The 23,564-nt window shown below is 51.6% G+C and overlaps 1 protein-coding gene across 1 annotated transcript in view; it reads left to right on the top strand.

The window, feature by feature from the left end:
• The window catches only part of LOC128278523 (pneumococcal serine-rich repeat protein-like), a 28,866-nt gene extending 5,594 nt beyond the window's left edge, over positions 1 to 23,272 (top strand). Inside the window, exons 6-7 of the mRNA XM_053017252.1 lie at positions 69 to 2,490; positions 23,020 to 23,272. Of these exons, the coding sequence (XP_052873212.1) occupies positions 69 to 2,490; positions 23,020 to 23,272 (2,675 nt within the window). The remainder of the gene's footprint in view (positions 1 to 68; positions 2,491 to 23,019) is intronic.
• Positions 23,273 to 23,564: the final 292 nt, after the last annotated feature.

The following is a 23,564-nucleotide window of genomic DNA, read 5'->3' as shown; positions in this document are numbered from 1 at the left end:
TCTGGGCGGCGCCTGCGCCGGTGGCAGCGGCCAATCGCTGGTTAATCAACTGTCGACGGCGACAGGCGGCACTTCCGGTGGGACCGGTGGCAATTCCTTTAGCAATCTGAACGACTCCGCCCGGCTGGTGGAGATGCTGACCACGGGCAACGATCCGGACGCGCTGACGCAACTGCGCCTCCTGGTGGGCAACCCGGCCTGGAAGGTACCTGATCCGCTGCTCGTGCCAAAAGATCGTCTCAACGCGGTGCTCGCTTCGCCGGCCCGCGAAATTCCGCTGCTGCTGACCACCCGGCCCGAGCTGCGGTTGCCGGAGGCGTTCGCGTTCCCCAACATCCTGCAGGACCCGGACATTCTGGTGATTTCGTTGCAGCAGCTCGAGACGATTCTCCAGACGCAGGAGGAGTTGCTGAAGCTGAAATCGAAATCCTCCTCGCTGGAGGTAACGGCGGTTGTGCCCCCGTCACCGGTTGCCGCTGCGTCACCGGTGACCTCACCGATTGCGGGCGCCCCATCGAGCAAGAAGGTCCACCACCACCAGCAACAGCAGCAGCACCATCACCATCACCAGACCACCCCACCGGTGCCGCCGAGCCCGCTCGAAGCGCTCAAACAGACGCTGACGGCCTCGGCGGCCAAGCAGAACCCGGTGATGAGCACTCTGCTGGCTTCCGGGTTGGCCGGCGACATTGACGCAGCGACGACGGCCGCCTTCAACCAGATGCTCTGGCTGCCGTACCTGGGCCAGATGGGCCAGTTTGCCCCGGAACTTCTGAAGGCCATGATGAACCTGCCCGGTGCTGCGTCCTCGGCGGCGACCGTTGCAGCTGCGGCGGCCGCTGCCGTCGGAGGAGCTGCCGGTAGTGGTGGCACCACCGGCAACGCCGCGGGACCGATGGGGAACAGCTTGGCCGACATGTTGCCCTTCATGGGGCCTCGGTTTCAGGACTTTTGTGGGTTGCCACCCGCCTCGGCGAACAGCCCGCTCGAGTACAAGCGGCAGCTGGAGCTGGCGATGCTCCAGGAAGCGATGACCACGGCCAACTTGCAGCAACGCAAGCAGCAAGAGGCCGCCCAGAAGAAGGCAGCCGCCGTGGCAGCGGCAGCCGTCCACATCGATCGCAAGCCGATCATCGGAGCGAAAACGCTCGAGCAGCAGCGCTCGGTGGCCGCGGTCACGGCCGCCGCCAACATGTTCCAGACCCAGCAGAAGAAGGCGGCTGCGGCGGCGGCCGCTGCTGCGGCCGGCATGATGAACCCGCTTGCGATACCTCAGTTCATGACGCCTCCAACGATGCCGCACGGTGGTGCAAATGCAACGGCGGCACGCTACGGAGCTGGCGGTGGTACGTCAGGAGCCGCCGGCGGCTCCCGCGCGGCTGCCCTAGCTCAATCGGCCACGCTACTACAGCAACAGCAGGCGGCCCTGCAGCAGCAGCAGCAGCAGCAGCACCGACAGCAGCAAGCGTTCAGCCCGAGTGGGTTCAAAAATATGGCCAATCTAATGAACCAAGCGGCAGCGGCGGCGGCCGCTTCCGGTGGAGCGGTCTCGATGCGCCCCGGTGGTGGCCACCAGAACACCGGAAACACTCACCGTCAGCAGCAGCTCTCGGCGATGCAGAAAGCGAAACTGCAACAGCAGCAGCAGCAACTTGCACAACAGCAACAAGCGGCGGCGGCGGCGGCCGCGGCCAGTCTCGGTGCGGCCGGGATGTTCGGTTCGGCGGCGGCCAACTCGTTCTTCAACCTGCCCACCAACTTCCAGGAGTTCCACGAGCAGCAGCAACAGCTGGCGCGGAAGTTGCAGAAAGAACAGCTTCACCATCACCAGCAACAGCAGCAGCAGCAACAACACCACCACCAGCAACAACAGCACCACACGCAGCAGCAGCAGTTGCAACTGCAGCAACAGCAACAGCAGCAGCAACTGCTGCAGCAACATCATCAGCTCCAGCAGCAGCATCATCAGCAGGAGCAGGAGCAAAAGCCTCGGGTCACGTGCAAGTCGCTAATGAATCTGTTGCAACCCGAGAAGCAGCACCAGCTGCACGGCAAGCATGGCGGCGGCGGCGGTGGAGCTGTGGGTGGCAGCAACAACAACCAGAGCACCTCGAGCAAGCTGGCCAACCTAATGGCCATTCCCGGCATGGATCTCTACACGGCCCAGCAGCACGACCAGCTGCAGCAACAAATGTTCCTTCAACAGCAGCAACAACAGCAGCAACAGCAACAACAACAACAGCAGCACAACAACTTCCTCCAGCAGCAGCAGCACCTACTCTCCGGTGCGACTGGCAGTGGAATGCACCAGCAGCAGCAGCAGCAGGCGAAGCTGAAGGTGAAACCGGGGCTGCACCTGCTGGATCCGGCCGCCGTCCAGCGGCGGTTGCTGAACACGGACGAGCTGGCCGAGGTTGGCAGCACCACGAACGGGCTGGTGGACGATAGCACCGATCTATCGTCGCCCCTCTGGCACCCACTGTTCGGCAGGTGAGTGTGGTTTCGATTGTTTTTGTGCTTCCTTTTTGGGTCGTGGCCCTTCGTTAGAGCAGAGCAGAGTGGGTCACCAAAAGCTACACGAAGGACGTTTGGTATTTGATACGTCCTCTTTTCTTGTCCGCCCCGATCATCCGTTTGGGAGGTCACGCAGCGGCACCAAAACTGGTCTTAGGGAAAATGGTGGACATAGCAGACCTTGGCCAAGGCCAAAACCTCACAAAATAATTATTTTCAAACCACGAATCATAAAAATGCAGACTATTTGGCATCAGCCAACTGTTATTCAAACCTTTTACAACCCCCAAGTCTGGTGATTTTCTAAGCTCATGCCCAGTAACTCGGGTTACTTGTTTTAGCAAAACCTTTTTCATCTTTTGCCTTCAATCCGACATAATTTTGGGGTGTTTGGAGAACGGCAATCTTTCATCAACAGTATCGTCAGTACAATTTTCTAAATCCCACTTCTGAGCTGTCTTTCCAAGTGGTTAAATCAGACCAGAACAACACATAACGTTTGGGGTTTTGAGTGGACTCTTCGGACTTGAAAGAGTTGCTATTATGGTATCCAATTTCTAAATAAGGTCAGCCAAGTCATAAATTTTTTATGCGATCTTCGCCACCCTTTTTTGTCTCAAAATAGTCGCTGACCTTACTGCGACGGAGTGCTGTGTAAAAATCATCCAGACCAGGTTGCTGATTGAAGAAGGCTTTGGCGATTGCCGCGTCATCCATTTTCAAACATTCGAACTTAGTTAGCAATTTGGTCACAAACCTTTAACACGGGTGTTTTTGCACTATTTACCTTCTTATCATTACGATTCAGCGCTTTAAAATGCATCGTTATCCTTTTTTTCCAAACATAAGAGTCGGAAGTTTTCACATTTTTAGTGACATTTCCCTTCGATTTACGGAGCTATCCATACCCTTACCGTCGCATTCTGGCATCCGATCATCGTTCAAACTATCGAGGAAGTGTTTTAAAATGCAACTTATGGTCGATCGATAAATTTTGTGTGAATTTCTAACACTCGTAAAATATAAAGACAGCAGATTTTTTGAAGTTATACAACTAAAAAGGTTTCATTGTAGGCATTTTAATAGATTATAGAAGAGATTACAACCATATTAGTTTTGCCGTGTCCATCCCGTATCCTGTTACCTTCGGGGGTAACATGATCGGCGACCTTCAACGGCCGAAAATAGATACCTACCTAGACCGTAGAAACCTTCGGAGTTTGGTGGTGATGTCTGCTAGCAGAGATGATTGATAGAGCTCCGAAGCGCGAGCGTTCATTAGCATACCGCGCACACGCACTCGAGAGCTGATGGAAACCCATCCATCGAGCACAGATGTTGAGGGTGAATTACTTGGTCGAGGAGGACGAGGCCAAAGCAAGTGTAAAGTGTCACGGACCAGTGCGGTGGGAACCATCTTTCTTCCTTGCCCTTCTCGCGCCAGAGTTTTCCCGGTGGAAGAAGCGGCAGGTTTTCCTTCCAGCCGAGTGTGTGTAGTAGGTAGCTGTCACCGGTCTGTCAGTCACCATGATGCTGGAAATTTGTCACGGGACTCGTGGATGGGATATGGAACCGGGGGCCGGGTGATCGTCGTGTGATCGTCGCCGTGATCGTGAAAAACGAGCAGATGATGACTACACGAATCCCTAAGACATGCACCGCCGCCGCAGAGTGGAGTGTTGTCTGTTTTCTGTCCCGGTCCTCCGTTCTCCCTGTTCGCGTTGCTCCTTCCATTCAAGTGGAACTCAGTGAAAATCTCAGCGTAGCCCTCGGAGAAGGCACGGCAGCGACATGTGGTACGCCGCGCGGTGTGTGAAGTGGAATGTACAAGAACAGGCCGCGAAGACATTCTGGTGCTGGTGGGAACTTTTCATGCATTGTGTTTTGGGCTGCATTTTCGAGGTGTGTGCGAGGTCGGCTCCTTCGACGATCGCGCGCGCGCACTCACCCAGAATCGGGTTTTCTGATCGGGCCGTAGTGTCTGCCGATGCCCCCGGAGGTGTCCGTGAAACCTGCCCCCGTGGGAAATAGCGCCGGGCGGAAAACGGTGCGCGGTGAAGACAAGCTGAAGAAGAACTAGTCGCCCTTGAAAACGCGAGGACCGTCGTTCGCTCAAGTGTTCGGTGTATAGTTCGGCCCCGACTGCGACCCCGTCGTTAGGTTAGTCAACGTAGAGATCCAGGGGGCAGCTTCTCGGGCTGGCTTTCGCTAATGAGATCCGGCGGGAGACACCGGAAACACATTAACTGTGGCGAGAATGATCCCCATTTCTTCGCTCCTTTCGGGAGGGCATTCAAAGCCCCCGGGAATCGTGCGGAATCGCTTGGTAAAAGACCACCAAACAACGGCTTGTGTTTGCATTCCCCTCACACACTTTCTCTCTCTCTCTCTCCAGGCGGGGCAGCCCGCCAAATTTCCTTCCGAGCGACGAGGTGGTGGGCCTCACATCGTCGCGCGCGGCGGTGTTCATTGTTCGCTGGAACAAGTTCTTGGCGCTCTCCAGCAGCGGCCGCCAAGCTGAGCGTCCGCCCGGGGCGGAAGTGTTCGGTAGGCGGAATCGTAACGATAAAATAATCTGCAATTCATGAAAAACCGGTTCGCGAAAGAGTGCGCTTACTTGCTTTTGCTGAGGGGGTGCCGGTCCGGTCCGTATGGACCCTCGCTCTAGCGAAGTGGTCCCGTCGATGCAGCCCCACGGAGTGTTGCGTGCTGCGTCCGTGTGGTTGCATTGCGACCGAGGAGGGGCCCACTAATACAACGCCGTCGTCGCGCGTTCCTTCGCAGATCACGGGCAGCGAAAGGTTCTTGCGACTACACAACTACCGAGTGCCGGCACTGCTTTCGACTGCGCCTCTGTCCGTGGAACCAGACTCGCTGGACGCTGCGCCGCCGTAGATGTGTTGTACCTTCCACTCTAGGCGTATGCATAATTGAAGTCCGGACGAAGGAATCCGGCATCTGTGGCTCTCTTTGTCGCTCTACCCGTAGTCTCTAGTCTGTAGAAAATGCAACGTACTCCGTTTCCCTGCCCTGGCTCTAGGATATCTGGCAGACTAGAAACTTGTTGCAACTCGCTACCCTGGGCCGCTGACATTCACTGCTGCCTCCGTTGCAACGACGACGACAACGGCGATGACGTGTGTGCGGCGGTGGTGGTCGTGTTCTGCCGGAGTGCACTTTGCATTCGTCGAACCCTCGCCTCCCCCGGTAGGACTTGTTGATTGAGACCCCTTTGTTTCAGGGGTTCCGAGGGTCCTCTACACTCCATCACTCCCAGGTCCGCCTTTGGTACTCCCCTGGCTTTTGGTGAATGGTGTCGTTTCTTCCGTTTTATACGGGACACGAGACATCCTTGTGTGGCCTTGACTCTACATTCGGGTGCACGCACAACTTGTTGGTGCTAAATGTCATCCGCTCAAGTCCTGCTGTCCTGCCCCCTATCTAGTGCGATGTACCATAATTCCGCAGTCAGGTGGCGTGCTGCCGAGAGAGGCCGGAAAAGGGGATCCTTCGTCCGAACCCGGTGGGATGCCACCGACGTCGTCGGAAGAAGACGAGAAGCGCGCCATCATGAACTGGCAAATGAATGAATCTGACGGTGTCTGGCGGCCCTCTCGCAGGACAGGGGCAACTTCTCGAGAGTTATGCTGCCGTGGCTGCGGCTCGTTGTAGTAGTAGTACCCGGGGTCGGTTGGTCCCGGTGTCTGTGCGCGCTGTGGCAACAAGTCCCAAACCCAAAGTGCTCCGCCCCACGCCACCTCTGGCGACCTTCACCGACGGTGTAGTAGACTCTCGAGCTCTTCTGCTTTGCTCCAGTGGCTACGAATGGCACTGCGCTGCCAGCAATGGTTCTCTGGGTGCCACGTTGGCCAGTGGCCTTTCCGGCCACACACAGACGGCAAAAACGGGGCCACAAAAAGCTGACTCGGGCGAAAGTAAATTCCAACGGAGGAGCGCAGGAAGATATGGCGTCCACGTGGCGAACGGTGCAGAAATGCAGGAGCGAAAAGTCTGAAGATGTCGCCAGTGGTGAGCTGTGCCAAGTGGAGGCTGATCGTGGAAAAAATCCCGACCACAACCCGAAAACAGAGCTTCCTCTTTGGCCGTCCTGTGTCCTCCAGAGGTTGCTCTCCATAGTTTCTTATGGGTGCCCGTGATGCAATGGTGGCCGAGAGAATAGTGAACCATTTCCGATCTGTGAAATAGGGACAACGGAGAAAGTTCCCTTCCCGGCAGTCGTGGGCTTCCTTCTGCTGGTTGGCACTTCTAGTTTTGGGTCACCCTAGGATCTCGGCCATCGGCGAGCCAAATCGGTGCACGCGATAGAAAGAGACAGGGAGAAAGAGAAAGAGTGTGTGTTAGAATCTCGGACATTGGAGGGAAAACCGTCTCGTCGTCGTACGTCGTCGTACTGGGTCTGGCAAGCCTTGGTGGTCTCGTCCGTCCGTACTTTCGCGCGCCTGTTGCGCGCGCCAGCCAACAACGAGTTTCCACTCGACTCGAATCGGGGTTAGCTCCGACCGGTGCCCGGCCGCCTGGCCGGTGGTCTCCGCGCTTCAGCTGTGAAAGTGCGACGTCGAGAAAAAGGGTGAAAGAAATCCAAATTTGTGTCATGGACGTTTCGCCGAGTCTGAAGGTTGGGCCACCGTTTTTCTGGTATCTCCGCTGTATTTAGGTTTCCGTGACCTTCCGAGCGGGAGATTTCGTCGTAGCCGGAAAAGAGTGGGAGCCTTGATCTCCGGCGACTACGTCTACCGGGAACCGCGGGATCCCGGGGATCTGGTAGAAGGAACCAAGACATTATCACCCGGCGGGTCACAGGTCACAGATTGAGCATATTTTGGACTACCTTCAACTTAAAACCTTTCCCGCCGGTTAGAGAACGGCTTCGTGCTTCTCGGAATGGACACTTTTCGCCGCCGACCCCGGAGTTTGGTGTCGTAAAACGTTTCCTTATCTGTCAATTCAATAGAACCTTCGGCTTCGCTTCGGATGACGTGGAAGCTAAAGCGCACCCGGGGCCAAACGTTGAATGATTTATTAGTTTGCAGTGTGTTAGTGGAACGCGCGTTTTCGGTCGGCTCTCTCCGACCACGAACCTATTTTATTACCACTTCCAATGATGCGTGGGTTGGATTTGTGTGGAGGAGGAAGATCATCGTTCGAATACCGCGCCGCAAGTAGGAACTACGCGCTGCTTGCTGGGCACGCCGCCGCTGACTCCTTGTCCCAGGGGTCTCTTCACACGCGACCGTGGCAAATTAGTTTTATGATGAGACTCATGGTTAAGCTTGGGACGACGACTCTCCCATAAACCTTTTTCACCCTGCCCTGCCGTCCCGCGACTGCTTCTTGGAGGCGATCGGCAAAACAGGCATTTCGAGGCGGGGGAAGTTTAAAATAGAATCCTCCCGAGGTTGTGCGCCATAAAACCGCCGCCATTCGATCCGGCGGCGAAACCGTTGTTGCTCAGGGTCTGCGCGGCTTTAAACAAAGTGCGCCGCCGCCGCCTGTGATATCCCACGGTCAAATGTTAAATGTCAAACGTATGTGTCGCGCGCGGGCTAACGGAAATCTCGTTGCGCCAGGCTTCATCTCTTGGCCATATCTTCGACTGTTAAAGATCACTTGACGTGTGAGAAGATAATGAAGTGATGGGGGGCGTCGTTTGGTCCACACCATCCACGGGTTGCTGTGATTGTTGCATGCCGCCTGCATGCAAATCCCTTCGCAGCTCACTTACTAGCTGTTCAATAAGTTCGTAGCCTCGACAGGGAAAATAAATTTTTATGGTTTGAAATACACTTTATTGTTCAATATGGCCTTCCTGAACATCGATACGCTTGTTCCAAGCAGAGTCCAATTTATAAATTCCATCCCTGAAGTGGAAAAATGGAAGACCTTCAAAATAAGCTCCCGAAGCTGTTATGACGTCATCATTTGATGAAAAACGCTTTCCAAGCATGATTTTTTGGCTTTGAAAACAGATGGAAGTCGCTAGGGACCAAATCTGGTGAATACTGTGGATACTCCAACAATTTGAACTTTAATTCATGGACTTTTGCTATTACTCTTTGCAAAATGCTCTTGTGAACGCGTGTGTTGTTCCATTTTTAGCGAATGCGGTACGCACACATCTTTTTGAAACCCAATACTTCAGTTAAAGTATTGGTTATACTGCTCAATGAGATGGCTAGGCCTTATACTAAATCTCTTTAAGTGATCCGACTATTTTCCAATACGATATCCTTTATTTTTTGTGTCTGTTTTTGACCTTTTTTGACATGGATCGTCTTGAAGGCTACCGAGGATACGAACTTATTGAACACCCCAGTAGTGAGAGTTTCAGCGCAGTGAATGAGGCTTGTCAAATTTCTATCAACCGGCTGGCATACTGAGATTTGCTAAACCGCGATTCGCGCGAAAGCGATTGACAAATCGCAATCCCGCCGCACACTGTAGTGCCTGGTTGGTCAAAATTTGTGGTAAAAACAGTGTCACCCTTGTTTCGGGTTGTGTTTTCGGTGTCTTCGGTTGGATTGTGTATCCGGGTGTCGCGCACGCTTTGCGGTCGGATGGTTTTCCCACCACCGGAAAATTACCTGTCAGTAAACGGGGGGCGCCTTTTTCGACGAGAACCTTCCTACACTCCTCTAACCTGTGCGCTGACCGCACCGGAACCGGGACCAGGTTGTGTCGGATGTCAAAAAACCACTGACAACACAACAAAGTTGTGTTAGGTCCGCTAGTTTTTACTGTCGCCGCCCTGTGTTGCCCTTTGATTGTGTCCTGCAGCGTCCTGACACGATCCGTGCGTGTCGATTCCTGCCACTTTTGATGGCGTGCTTTGGCGTAGCGAAAAAGCGCCACTGGAAGTCAAAAAGAAATGGCGAAGAGGAGAGCCACAAGCGCCCGAGGCTCTGCACCAGAGGAGGAGGTTCGTGAGAGATCGGCCAAAAAATCCGTAAAATTCACCACAGCCGGCTCGCCGCCGGCTTCCGCGCCGAAGCCAAAAGGCTATCAGCAACACAATTGGGAAGTAAATGAAACATGAAATGAAATAATCCAAAAACGAAAGACTCGAAATAAAATCCCACCCGCTGGTTGCTGCTGTCTCTCGCTCTGGTCCGTTCTTTCTCTCTCTCTCTCCTTTCCTCCTGCAAAGAGTCCTCCTGGGACCCGCTTGGTGGACCCGAGCGATTGATTCCGTCGTGCTGGTGATCCGGCGGCTGGTAGAGGTCCGAAACGGACGGACCTGAAACTGAAAGCAAACAAATGCAGCGCAATTAAGCACAACACAATGAAACAATTTTCCATCAATCATCAGCCACCCGCCGGGAGGGGGCGGCTCGGTGGCCTCCACCATCGCCCTGTGTGATATCATCGCCGCCCGCAGCTCTGGCGCAGCTTTTTTGACACTTTGTGGGGAGCCCATTCTGTCTCTCTCTCTCTTTCTGTGAATCCGTCGCCGCCTGCACAGCGGGTTTTCTTCCATTTCACTTCCGCGGCGCATCCGGCGAACGCCACACGGGGACTGGGCAGGATTTTTCTCTCGTTTTTGGTAGGAGAAAGATATGTTTTTATGCTGTGGCTTGTGGCCGGCGCTGGTGACCTCTCCGGCTTCGAAATTCGCCGTTCCCAGCGAGCCAACCCCGAGCATATCGTGTGCGTTTGATTGCAATTATTTTACAAAGTAATTTCGTTGGCAAAACTACACTGACTCTGAGTAACCACCGTTACAGTGTAGTCACCGAGCACTGAAAGCTTTTGCGTATTAGGTCTTTGGTTAGCCCTTTTTCTTGTAATCAATTTATGAAAGCTACTTTTCCGTTCTCTGTTGACATATTAAGCCAATAAAATCACTAAAATCGACAGAGAGACCGAAGCAATAAATAATGGAAGCATCCAATTGTGGCCAAATCTGGCAAACATGCGGATAGTCCGCGTGGGGCCAGGCCTTCGGCGGCCGGGATCGGGATGAGAGAAAAACCATTTTCTGATCCCACTTCCTCCTAACCACAGCAAAGAAAACCCACCGAACGAAAGGGAATTGGAAATCCGTACTCCACCGTCCCGCGCAGTTGTGTAAAGTTGACCAAAGAACGGAAATTGTAAAACCAGCCCACGGGGGGAGGGCAACCAATGCAATTGTATTTAACAATGATATAAAACACGCGGCCACGCCGTCGGTTACATTTCTTTCGTTTTTTTTGTCGCCCTAAGTGGACCTGCCTGGGGGTAAGGCCGGCTACATGCAGCAGCGGTGTCGGGATGGACGAAATAAAATAAAGAAAAGCTCATTATTTTCGCTCAATCAACCGAGAGAAGAACGTAGAGCAGAGAGAGCGGACCAAACGGAATGCTTGAAAGTACTGTACTGTGGCATCGGGAAACAAAAATGATAAAATCCGTCCCGGTGACTCATCATGGGGTCCTTTGCAAGGAGCTGGGCGAACGGTAGTAAAATTTAAAACAAGTGTCCTGCGAAGGCCACACCGATATGTGTGGGTGGTGGTGTCTCCAAGAGAAGAACTTTTTTTTGCCCCCTTTAATGCGAAGAGCTACTTTTAATGTCCTGACCCACCCGTCCTGTGGCGTCCTCTGGCGACGACAAGTTTGTGTCGCGGAACCGCACGGAGCACGGCGCATTAAACGTCAACTTTACGAGGTATTAGAGGCAACTTTTCAATAACCGCCCACCCAGCTTACAGTGCGCGTAACTTTCGACGACTTTTGATGACTTCCTGTGGGGGGCCGGTGCGCTGCGGTTCTTGTGGCGACCGCTGACTTTCGTCTTATCAAAACAATGAACCCTCCCCAAGTGTATGCGGGTTTATGTTTCTCTCTTACGCTGTCATGGGTTCAGGGGCCGGTGCCCGTGGTCCTGCCCGTGGCAGCATAATGAGACATCGTGCCGTGGTGGGAAGCGCACGCTGCGAGAAATTAAAAATCTACTCGCGCCTGCTGGCAACAAATTGGTCGCTCGCGTCGTGGCCTGTCAGTTGGATGCGAGGACCTACGCCGAAAAAAAACAACAACAACAAACCCCCAATCTTTACCGTCGTGCACTCGCCCCGATGATTGCATTTTTTACCGATGCTTTCTGCGCCTTCGTGTGGCCAAATCATTTCTGGAGCCACCTCACCGCCCCCCGGAATCTGTGGTGTAACGGCGAAGTGTACGGGTATTTGTCCGTTTTCGAAGGTTATACATTTAATATAGCACGCCTGTCGCCCTGCCGCGGACGTTGGTGATGATGACGTACCGAACCAGGGGAGGAAGGGCCGCTGTGGGCTATCTAGAGGGCAGAAAGGGCCCCGGTCCGGCCCGTCCCGTCCCGGAGGCGATAATTTATTCCGCCGCCGTATTTGGAGTACGGCGTCGGACGGGGTGCTCGCGGTTTGTGATAACGTCGAGAACCAGTTCATGTGCCAGAAATCGATCGTTTGCAGCACTATCTCCACATCGCACCACCACCCCCGATGGCCCTTGGCTATGCGGGCAGTCCGTGTATGTGTGTGTGTGTGTGTGTAACCTGCTTCTATCTACACGTCCCCACTATCGTTTTTTGCGGTTCCGTTTGAATGGAAAGGTTCAACTCACGTCATGCAACGTGCCCGTGCGGCGTGCACAAAACCCCCACGGAGGCGGCATCCGATGCACATATGAATGCACAAATTGAACAGAAAGAGATAGAACGAGAGAGAGTGAAGGATGCAGAACGTGAAAGAAAGGAGTCGGGAAAAAGTCACGGTGAACTCCAGCTGCTGGTGGACCCCCGGGAGAGAGAAAGAGAGGGACAGATTGAGGTAAATTAAAGGTAACGAAATTAAAAATAATTAAGCAACAACGCACCACCATTTCAACCGCCGCGTTTCGGAGGAGGTGGTCAAGCAGAGAACTCGGTTCGCTCCGCTGATTGACCCACCGTTGATCCCTGTTGGGCCCCCCGGGCGGGCTGTGTGTAGCGGCCGGGGTTATATCGAGCACACGGGTGTGTGTGGCTCGAAATGGATTCGAGAATTATGAAAATGATTAAAAAATTGTACTCAACCGGCGGCGGCGGACTCAATTGAATGTAACATAAAAAAAGGTCCACCCAATTGCGCCGGCCACCACCCGCCGGGAGCGTGAGTTTCACGAACGATTAAACCGAAATTGCTCTGTTGATGCCGTATTTTCGGTGTTTGACTTTTTTGGCGCATCATCGGTTCCTCGCGGTAGGAAGTGGTCAACTTTAACGCGACGAATGCAAGTCGGTGGTACGTCGCCATCGTTGTCCGACGGGATTCCGTTTGAAAATGGGTTCCTTTTAAACAAAGTTCGTAGGTTCTAGGAATTTATGTATTATGAATTAACTTAAATGAACACTGAAGCCTAATTATGTGGCTCAGATACAGACGTCGGTGCATTGGAGAATCTGCATCGGATTCATGTGAAGCATGGTTGTAGTCACGACCATGCGAAGTCCGACGCTACGTGGTGCGCGTTTGCGTGCGTCCGGTCCGTTAATGCCGGCGCAGCTCCCATTAATATGTTAGTAACATGATGCAACATTGCGCAATACCGATGCCGTATCCCGCGCAATACCGATGCTCCAGACCAAGGTCCCGATGGGTCGTAGGCACACGAGTTGGAGAAATTCCATAGTTCCCTTCCGTAGCTTTGGGAGTTCCCTCGTTTGTTTGCCTCTTGGAGTAAGTTGTAATGTAGGGATAGTAGAGAACGTTCCAATACTCGATCAAGAGACGTACTCATTGGCAGCAGAATGACACATAGGGTCAGTCTGATGGTAAATCCGAGTATTCTGTTTGCTTTAGTCAAGTGGTCATTTGTAGGCTCCCGATATGGGGATTTCATCGTTACAACAGATATGATCTGGAGGGTGTTTGTTAAAATTCTTAACTGTCGGCATTGACGCTCATCTTAGCGTTGAAATCGTTTCTCGATCCACTAACTTATTTGCCTAAGATACTTGACTTCGTCTTGTTACTCGCAGACTTAAGATGGAAATAAAATAATGGTTAAAATAACTATACTGTCGATTGATGTCCATAGTCCATTGATGCAACTAAGTCCAAATGATACAACGAGAAGGCAATCAGGCGGAAATACACGGCATAATAAATCGAAACACGATGGCGTAGCGCGCACGGTGTTCTCCGTTCGGTTGTTCCGTTAATCCTCCGAGCCCTGTGGCTGGCAACTTGTAAGAAGCCACCACCAAAGGCAACATCAAGGAAAATAGATCAGCGTCTCTCACGCTGCCAGGAGATTGCAGAACGACGACGACGACGAACGGCGGTGGCTTAAGGGAAGGAATTTATTCAGCTTGCACCAAACCCAACAGCAGCAGCAGCGGCGGCGCACCGCAAGAACACACCGATCATTAGTTGGCCATTGAGCGATGCAATCTGTGGAAACGGGAAAACGTCGCCATCGTCGTGGTCGTGGTGGTCGTTGTTGGGCATTAGTTGGGTAGTATTGGTGTGTTTGGCAGCGGGAGAAAAGATCTATGCAGAGCACCCCTTTTACGGGAGAGACCGGACCTGCCCCACACGAAAAACCCCGTTTCGGATTCGGATCCTCCATTGAACACCCGGATCCCGGCGAACTTCTTGTGGTGGCATTGCTGCTGCGATGGCAGGGATTGTTTCCGACGCGACGTGGCCCGATGGGTACACCTTTCGGTGTGCGCGGGGAACGCACAACGCGCAACGCCAGCCAGATTGACGGGGCCAGATTAGAGAGACAGAATCGGATCAAGCCTCATTAAAAGCGAAGCGAAGATGGTGGTGGGGTTGCCAGTGGCCAGTCTCGAACCCGTTCTTTTTGCGAGACACTCTCGCGGCCCGCGGCTTTTGCTAGTGGTGCTGTTGTAATCAAGCGAAAATGGTCTTCTTTCATATTTTCTTTCTTACTTAGCACACCCGGTGCGTAAGTTGTCTTCTTCTTTTTTCGGTTCCCGATGTTATTTCCACAACCGTGAAGAACGCTGTAAAATTGGATTGGTTTTACACCTTTTATGTTTAATGCTATGTGTTTGAAACTCTTTCTTCGTCACTTCTCTATTTTCTCATTCATTTGGGTTTGTCTTGTTTTCTTTCGTTTAGTGGTTCGTAAAAGGTTTTTATAATCCATTTTATTAAACATATTTACATTTACCAGTTAGACAATCCTTTTGTTCTTAGGCGTCTATCATATCAATTTGTCGCAAATCGCACATATTTAGTCGCAGTCGTAGTAATTGCTACCCATCAACACATGGCGCACCAGGTTTCAAAAGAAACTGATAAGAAACAGCGATAAGAAATGTTACTAATGCATTGATAAATAATGCGAGTCAAGAATCCCACGATTGTAAGGAACAATTTACACATTTGCGTAATTTGCCTTTAAAATATTAATTTACATCAACGCAGATCTTCGTCAATTTCTTCAGTCGAACGACGATGTTCGATGTTCATCATACGTTGTCATTGGCAATCCAAGTAAACATGTCGATTCTAATTTCGATGCATTCTTTTGCAATTACGTTTTATCAGCATTGTAAAGTCACGTTTCTTTTGATGTTGGTGGGAAAATGTAAGTTTTGCTTTTCCTTATTGTCTCCGAAGGGTTTTCAGAATTTAAATGAATTTCGCAACCGCTTAAAACTACTTCCGGCCGAAAATCGAAGTCGCCGTCGTTGTTGTCTCTTGTGTCCAGATCGAGCAGCAAAATGGCGCCGAACAAAGCGGAAATGGTAATTTTCCGTAACTTGCTGGTTGCTTGGTGACCGCCACCAATACACCGCGGTGAAAAGACTAACGTTTGTGTAAAATCGTGCACGTGGAAAAGAGCATGAGGAGGGGTGACAAACGGAACGGTGGGGTAATGGGGGCTGGTGGTCCGCCGCCGGTTAGAGTGGAGCTGCCAAAGAACGCTCTGCCCTGAGAGAAACGGTGTAATAGGTAAAATAGAGAACCACGAAATGTCAATGACACTTTGCGTTCTACTCCTCCGTGTCTCTCTCTCCGCGTCTCTCTTTCTCACTCTGGTTCCGCGGTTCTGGGGCCAGGCGTTCGTGTGGCGGAGGGAGCATGATTGGCGGGTTTCGGGTTCGCATGTTGCCACCAGAAGAGCAGCGGCTTGAGCATAGTACCGCGCGGCGCGATGTGCGCGCACTGCGCCGCACACACCACATCCCCACGATCTGCTGCGCCAATTGCTGGATCATGATGTTGGCTCAGCTTGCGCGGCCCCTTGCTGCTGCTGCCGCTGCTGTGGGTCCGTCCAACAAAAGATGACGTGGCATGGGAGCTCTGGTGCACCTCTTCCTGCGCGCCCCGACAGCGCGCGCGTTGCGTTGCGCGTCGAGCAATAAGTGCACGACCTCATTTTTGTAGCTCATCTGGGAGTTGCTCTGGTGGGCGGCTGCCACTCCGCCACCATCCAGTACGCGCGACCACCCTCCCTTGCGTATTGATATCCTCCCAACGTCGTCGTGGTTCGATCCGAGAAAAGGGGAACTATCTGCCAGCACCAGAGCGCGCGCCGCCCCGACGACGCCAATTAACTCCCAAGTATGCGTGTGTGTGTGTGTCCGACCAGCTCCAGTTATCGATTTACTGCCAAGTAAAGGCCACCATGAGGCAGCACCGCGCGTCCATGAAGATAATTTAAAGTAAAGAAAACTTGTTCGTTAAAAAAATTGTATAACGCAAAGGGCGGAAAATGTAGATTTATGTTGGACCATTACAGAAGTCGTTCATATCGTCCATTTGATTACCCTTTCTGTGGATGTGGCGCGCCGTCTTGAAGTCCTAGGTCGAGACGTGGAACCTCTCTGTGTACCACAAACGCCATTTTGTATGGTGTCTGATCCGGTGTCCGGGAACGACTTACGAAAAATTGACAAAAATTGTAGCCACAAGTGCAAAAAAAGAGCGGAGTCCGGTCGGCCGTGTCATCATCGAGCGGCGACACGCTCTGCGCGACGATTGCGTCATCCGTGGTGGTGGCCGCGTCCGCGGCGGCGACCTCATAATGCAGGGGCTAATTATTTGCCATACTTGCCAATTTAATCGCGCAGATTCATCGTCCGCTGCGCGCGGTGCTGGCGTCGTTCTCGTCGCGAGTTGCGACAGATTGTGTTGGCACAATCTTTTACGCGCTCGCGCCCGTCTGCCCGTGTGTGTGTGTGTGTGTGCGATCCTTGTCGACCGGGAAGGCCAGATTCTCGCCCCAACAGCAACAACGCGATCACGCGCGCGCTCTCTACCAAAACAAAATGGCTGCCAACCCGACGCCGAAGGGTGTCCATAAAGCTTCAGCACACCACACAACACTTAGCAGCTCTAGGAGGTCGTAAAAACTGGGGAGAACCATAAAGTGATCTCCTATCCTGTCCGTCGAGACTTCCTCTGAGTCGAGTGTAACAGAGGGCGACTATTACTCTGTGGTTTTCTGTGTGATCGACGACGCCGCCAGTGGCCGTCCCCCGTCAATGGTGTTCTCCACGCACTGACTTTTGAACTTCGCGCGGTTCGTGGTTGCGCGCTTGGCGCAATCATGGTTGTGACTTCCTTATGGTGCTGTGGTGTGGCCAGTTTGTTGCTAATAGTTGGCTGCTGCAAGTGCCATAAACATTCGTTCGTTTCTGATCTTTTGCGAAACTCACAAACAACGAATGGTCAGCAATAGCAGCTACAGATCGGTATCTGCAGGCTTCCGGAGCTGGAAAGTCTGATGGCGGCTTACACACGGTCTGTTCGAACATTTTCGCGACATTTGAATTTCCGCGGGCTACGTATATCCATTTTTTTGTGGCGCTAGGTTACTACACATGTCAGTAACTTATGGTGAAAAGTTCGGCCATTTTGAGTAATCAGTCAATTTTTGGCAGCTGTTTTGATTGAACAAAATTTGGCTCATCGTCGTTTTTTGTCTCTTCCATAAAATGGATGGCACAGAATCTGTATCAAATTTTGCGTGAAAAACGAGATTAAGAGCTCGGACGCAATCGAAATGTTTACAGTGGCTTATCGTGCAGCTATTAAGACCAAAAGCAACGCTTATCGGTGAGTCAACAATTTTTCAGAGGGGCGAGAAGATGTGAACGTCGAAAAGCCAAGTTTGGTCGTATGTGAACAGATGTCCTTACAGTTTTCTTCGAAAACGGCTGTTTTAACGTTTTTTGGCTCCCTAAGTTAAAACAATTTTTTTGTCGGAAAACTAAACAATGGATAATATTTCTCTTGCAAAACTAATTGATTCCTCATCTACGAAAAATAGGTTCAGCGTTTTATCTTAGCCTCAGCCTCAGTCGCGAAATTTTGACCACTTAGAGTACAAAAGCAAGAGCGATGCTAGAAACCCCCAGCACCCAGAGAGTCAATAGAGAATTTAAGGACAACCTCATTCGAATCATGCGGCGCATTCGATTGTTTTTGGTGCAGCAATTTGAAAGTAGGGACTGGTAGTGCCGGAAGTTGTTGGGTTTTTACCACCAAAACAGTACCGATCCGATCACGACCACCGCCGCGCATATCGTCCGACGGCGAGTCTGCATCCGGAACCGACTCCCCCCGCGGGAGACTCTTTGTGGGCAAGAAGAAACGAATTCTTTTGTCTCCTCGCCGCTTTCTCTCTAACTCTCCGCGGCCGTCTGTTGAAGTTTTCATGTTTTAAATTAGGTAACTGTGGGCCGCGCGCGCAGGAATGTTCCCTGCAGCAACACCCACATTCCAGCACATTCTTGTGTGTGTGTGTGGGTGTGTGTTCTTCGGCAACCAAATTCCGGGTGTGTGTTCCGTCGTCGGGCGTGTTGATATGTTTATTTACTTCTGTCTGGCTTCCTGGCTCTTCTGCACACTCTGTCGGCACTTCCGTGGCCCCGCTTTCCGGTGGTTCGGAAGTCGATAAGAAAATACGCGCCACCACACACTGCAGCAGACTAGAGACCGCTCGCCCGGGATCAGAACATAAAAACGCGACGTAGAAATCGCGCCCGCACAAAGTGCATCATAATGCACACTCATATCGGTCGCGGGCGCCATTGTGTTGTGCCATATTTTGATGATACGGTGCTGGCACTCGACGAGTCTGTTGGAGCCATAAAACGCGCGACAACCGCGCCGACCTGAGCGACCTCTCCGTACACGATACGTGGCCCTATTGGACGTGGGGCTCTCTGACATCGTCGATTGTCGGGGTGGGTTCACCGCCGGAACCGGCGTCCCCGCAAAAACCATAGACCGGAAATCATCAACGAAAATTATCCGTTAGCCCTGGCAGGGGGTCGTCGGTGGGTGGTATTGGAGAGGAGGAACCATTGTGCCCCGGAGGCTACACGGAACTTATCTTACGCCAACCCGTATGTGTGGTGTGACCAGGCCAACCAACAAACCATGGCGAAGAAATTTAAGGGGATTACCGCAAAGTTTTGGAACTTTCTTCGGTCGGCTCGCGGGGGCTCTGCTCACAAACCATCGAATATCGCGTTCGTTAGACCGACGGTTTTGTGTAGTTGGAAATATATGTCCCTCCGCAAACTGCACGCGAATTGGTTCGATTCAAATGGCGAAGCATATATTTTCTAAAGACGCCAACAAACTTCTCAAGAGCAGCACATCACTATGCGTTTTGCGCAATTGTGGTAGTGTTGTCTTCTTGGGCGACGTCGCCTACTTGGGTGCGGCTTGAAGATCAATCTCTTTGACAGTTTTCCTTTGTATTTTCAATTCCATCTCGTCGTCGTCGTCGTCGTGGCCGTCGTTGCTGTGCCACGGTCCGCTGCCGCTATGCTCCGACCAACCCCTGGGTTTCAATCGACTTTGCATCAAAAGACGTATGCGAGCGTGCGGCGCCATATTGTTCCCTGGCAAACGCTCTGGAATGCTGCTGCTTCTTCTGGAGCGAGCAAGAGAGAGAGCTCCAAAAACGTCTTTTGACGTTTGAGATTACCACGCCGAAGCGGCTGGAGTAGTGTTAGGCTATGATGCTGTTAATGCTGGTTTATTGTTTTTCCATCATCGTCTTTTGTTTGGCGTCTGCTTGGGTGCTGCTCTCTGTTCTCCAAAAGTTCACAACACTCCGTCGATCTCTCGCCTTCTCTCTCACTCTCTCTCTGGGGTTTCTTTGCACCCAAAAGAACGTCGTCGGACGTTCAACTATATGGCCAGCCAGCATCACCGACGCTATGCTGGCGGTGGTTGGCCATCTATCTTTATTAAATTCAAATAAAGAGCGGTGTAATGTATTTCAATCAATGCCACGCGGATGTTGAAAAGCTCGTCCTTTCGCCAGCGGAAGAATTTTAACGAGAAACTCTAGCGCCGTGTGCTGAGCAGAGAGCCCTGCGCGCACGTCGCGCTGTCGCTGAGCAGAGGTCCGAGCTAGCGGACGACTGTGAAGGTCTTTTTTAATCCTTCCCGTAGCCATCATCCGGAACCAAGGCAAGGAGACATCGAGATATCGACCCTGAAACGAAACAGGCGAGCGAACGGGAGAGAGAGGGGACACAGTGCGTGGTTCCATTAATACTTCCGGGCGAGATATAGAGATGTTTCATTATAACTTTTGTAGCACACGGGAATGGCCGATGGGGATGCGCAAGACGCGAATGCCAACACTCTTTTCACAATTTGCTCCGCGGAGCCCGGATTTATTTAAAATGGCGGCCACCGCCCCAAGTACCACGTGCAGTGAATATAGAGAGAGGTGTTCGACAGGAACAGGGTTCTCTTTTATGTCACGGTAATAAATATTCAGCAGCACTACTCTCCCTCTTACGAGCGCGGTGAAACCCTACAAAAATCATCGCCCTCAACACATCAGTGCGTTTTCAGTGCGCTCTTTGAACAAATCACCACACATTCCCCGTCCCAGGTCCCGTCCCCGGCCCCGACTGTTAGGGCCCCGTTTTAATTTCATTAGCAGCGGCGTGTTGCGGAGTCGAAGAAAATCAATTCAATTCATCCAAACGCGCGCACATCAACGCGGTTTGGCCGCGGGCGTCTTATCGCGGGGCCCGGGGTTCCGCTATCGCTGCTGATGGTGTGTCTGGTGATGCACTTTTTTCGAATGATTTTAATTCAATTAGGACCTCAGCTCGGCGGTCCCGACACGCACTCACCAAACCCTCATTGGCCCTGATGGCGGACGGGCGGCTTGGGATTGAATCTTTTTGCTGCTCGAAGTGTGTGTGTCTGAATGCGCATTTGATCTTTTTTCTCATCACCCTTACCCTGCACACTATGACGACTGCGCTGCGCGATGATATGGCCACGGCGGGCCCGGGGACATCCACTTGTGCGCGAGATTGGTGGGGTGCGCAACACATCATCAGCCCTTTGTCCAGGCCATTTACGGGCCGTCGTCGTCCGAAGTTGGTCTGTCTGAGTCACTGGAAATTATGTTTTGCATTGTTCCACTTGACGACTGCTCTTGAGACACACACACACACGAATGAACGGACGGACCGACTGGAACGGACGGCGCAGCACAGCAACACTCACGGAAAATGTGCATTAAGAATGCACAAAGCACCGGGCGAGAGCGCATCTTAGTGGAAAATGCACATCGAATGAATAGTTAAAATCATTCGAAGCTGCTGTCGAGTGCCAAGCGAGGAAAGTCTCCGTCTCGCTGGATCCTTTCTTCGAACGCGCACCCCCCGTGTCCCAACGGTGGCGGGATGGTGGCATCTGTTATTCCTAGACGCCGCTTCGGCTACCTCGTCTTCTGGTGCGGGTGTGGTGTAAAGTGAATTTGTTAATTACTTTAACATGAAGCTCGTCTCGTCTCGTCTGTCTTTCCTGCGGCCTTTCACCAAACCTGGCCGCGTTAACCTGGTGCTGGGCGAATCAGCGTGAGAAAATCTTACTTCTCATGGAGGAACCCGCCGTTGAAAAAAGGGATTGAGCAAAGCTTACTACGCGGCTGTGGCTTACTTTCAAATCCTTAAGACTTTCCGTAGGCACTGTGAACACCGCGTAACTGCAGACACCGGCGTCGCTCCTATTTCGGTTTAGTTTAATCGTTTTTTTTAAATCGTGTCTAATGCTCGATCCAAAGCGCGTGTAAGCAACAGAGAGAATTCTGAATTTCGACAACGTGAACGTTTGTTTCAATTTGAATCTGCCGTAAGGTATGAGTGGTCCTCTGAAAATCGAAAGAAATCGACGAAAACCCGTTACAGTTTTTTTAAATGTAAAAGCTTAGGCAGACACGACAAAGTTAATTGGCATGTCAGTAATCAGAGCATCGACCAGGAGCTAAAGATCAATCATCAAACAGCTTAAAGCCATTTGCGCAAAGCTGGATTCACGAAGAAGCTCAATATTTGGGTACCACATCAATTGACACCGAAAAACAAGATGGATCGAATTGCCATCTACGAAGTTTTTGCCAAATGGAACGAAACCGTACCATTTCTTAAACGGATGGGTAATGGGGATGAAGAATGGGATATACATACTGTTAAATAAGTACCGGGAATTTGTGATTTTAAAGAAAACGCGTTATTCGATTTTCGATATTTTTTGGCGCTGGATTGCTACACATTTCAGTGATTTTTGGTGAAAAGTTGAAAATTTAAAAAAAATCAGTCAATTTTTGAAAATTTTTTTAGTGTGGGCGTGTCTTGGCCCTCCGCCGATTTCTGTCCCTTCCGAAAAATGGATGGCAAAGAACCTTTATCAACCGCAGGCCAGAAAAGACCAGCAAGTTTAGCATCGTTGCTTGTGTGCGATTTTTTGATCAAAAACTACAAACTAATGATGCCAAAGCCACCGTATTGCCCAAATCTGATCCACTGTGTCTTTTTCTTGTTTCAAAAACTCAAATTACCGTTTCGTGGCCAATTAATTTAGGAGAAGACAGAAATCGGCGGAGGGCCAAGACACGCCCACACTAAAAAAATTTTCAAAAATTGACTGATTTTTTTAAAATTTTCAACTTTTTACCAAAAATCACTGAAATGTGTAGCAATCCAGCGCCAAAAAATATCGAAAATCGAATAACGCGTTTTCTTTAAAATCACAAATTCCCGGTACTTATTTAACAGTATGTATACGACAATACTGTGTGAAAATAATCGTGGTCTAAGCGTGATGAAGCACCTTATCCGGTGGTCAAACCAGAACTCACGAACAGGAAGGTTCTACTGGTTATATGGTGGGACTTGAAAGGAACCGTTTATTATGAGTTGCGTTCGTGTAGCCAAACACTAAATTCAGATCTCTACTGTCGATTACTGCACCGTTCGAAGCTAGCAATTGACCAAAGACGACCAGAAACGGCCAACGGAAAAGGTTTTGTGTTCCATCAGGACAACGACATAGTTAGGATAGTATATGAAGACGGATCGCCGTAAGTGATCCTCATTTCGGTTTGTAGTTTCAACATGTTTGATGTGGGGGTCCGTCAAATGTTTTTCGGATCTCTAAGAACCCCTGTTAACCATTTTTAAACATCAATCAATTTAACATTCTTCTTGCATTTTGCTTCTTCTGCTTGCAGTGCCCAGAAAGGGTTGGCGGCGGCCGCGGCCGTAGGTGGCGGTCCGGGGTCGGGCAGTGGCAGCAGCCTCTCGCTAACGGGTGGCAGCACTTCCGGTAGCGGTGGCGGAGGCAGCGGTAGCGGCGGCGGCAGTGGCAGTGGATCCGCGTCGGGTGTTGGCGGAAGTGGTGGCGGAGGCGGCAGCGGTGGCGGAGGAACGAGCAGCTACCACAGTCCATGGCAATGGACGACGATCACGGCGACGGGCGAATGACATTATGGGGCTCGTAAAGAGCCCGCTGTTGCTGGACCACAACAAGCACAAACGGTTCCAATGAATCAACAGCACCACAGCAGCAACCACAGCAGCAACACTAACACTAACAACAACACCTCCCACAACAGTAACAACAACAACAATAATGGCACCAGCAGTAACAACAACAACAACAGTAGCGGCAGCAGCAGTAGCAGCAGCAACGCAAACACATCCAACCACAGTCAGCAACAGCAGTCACAGCAGCAGTCGCAACAGCAGCATGGGATGGATACGATGAGCTCGTACC

The sequence above is a fragment of the Anopheles cruzii genome, chromosome 2 (assembly GCF_943734635.1).
Source record: "Anopheles cruzii chromosome 2, idAnoCruzAS_RS32_06, whole genome shotgun sequence".
Taxonomy (NCBI): domain Eukaryota; kingdom Metazoa; phylum Arthropoda; class Insecta; order Diptera; family Culicidae; genus Anopheles; species Anopheles cruzii.
The sequence above is the reverse complement of the archived record's forward strand: the minus strand, read 5'-3'. Positions and strand labels throughout refer to the sequence as shown.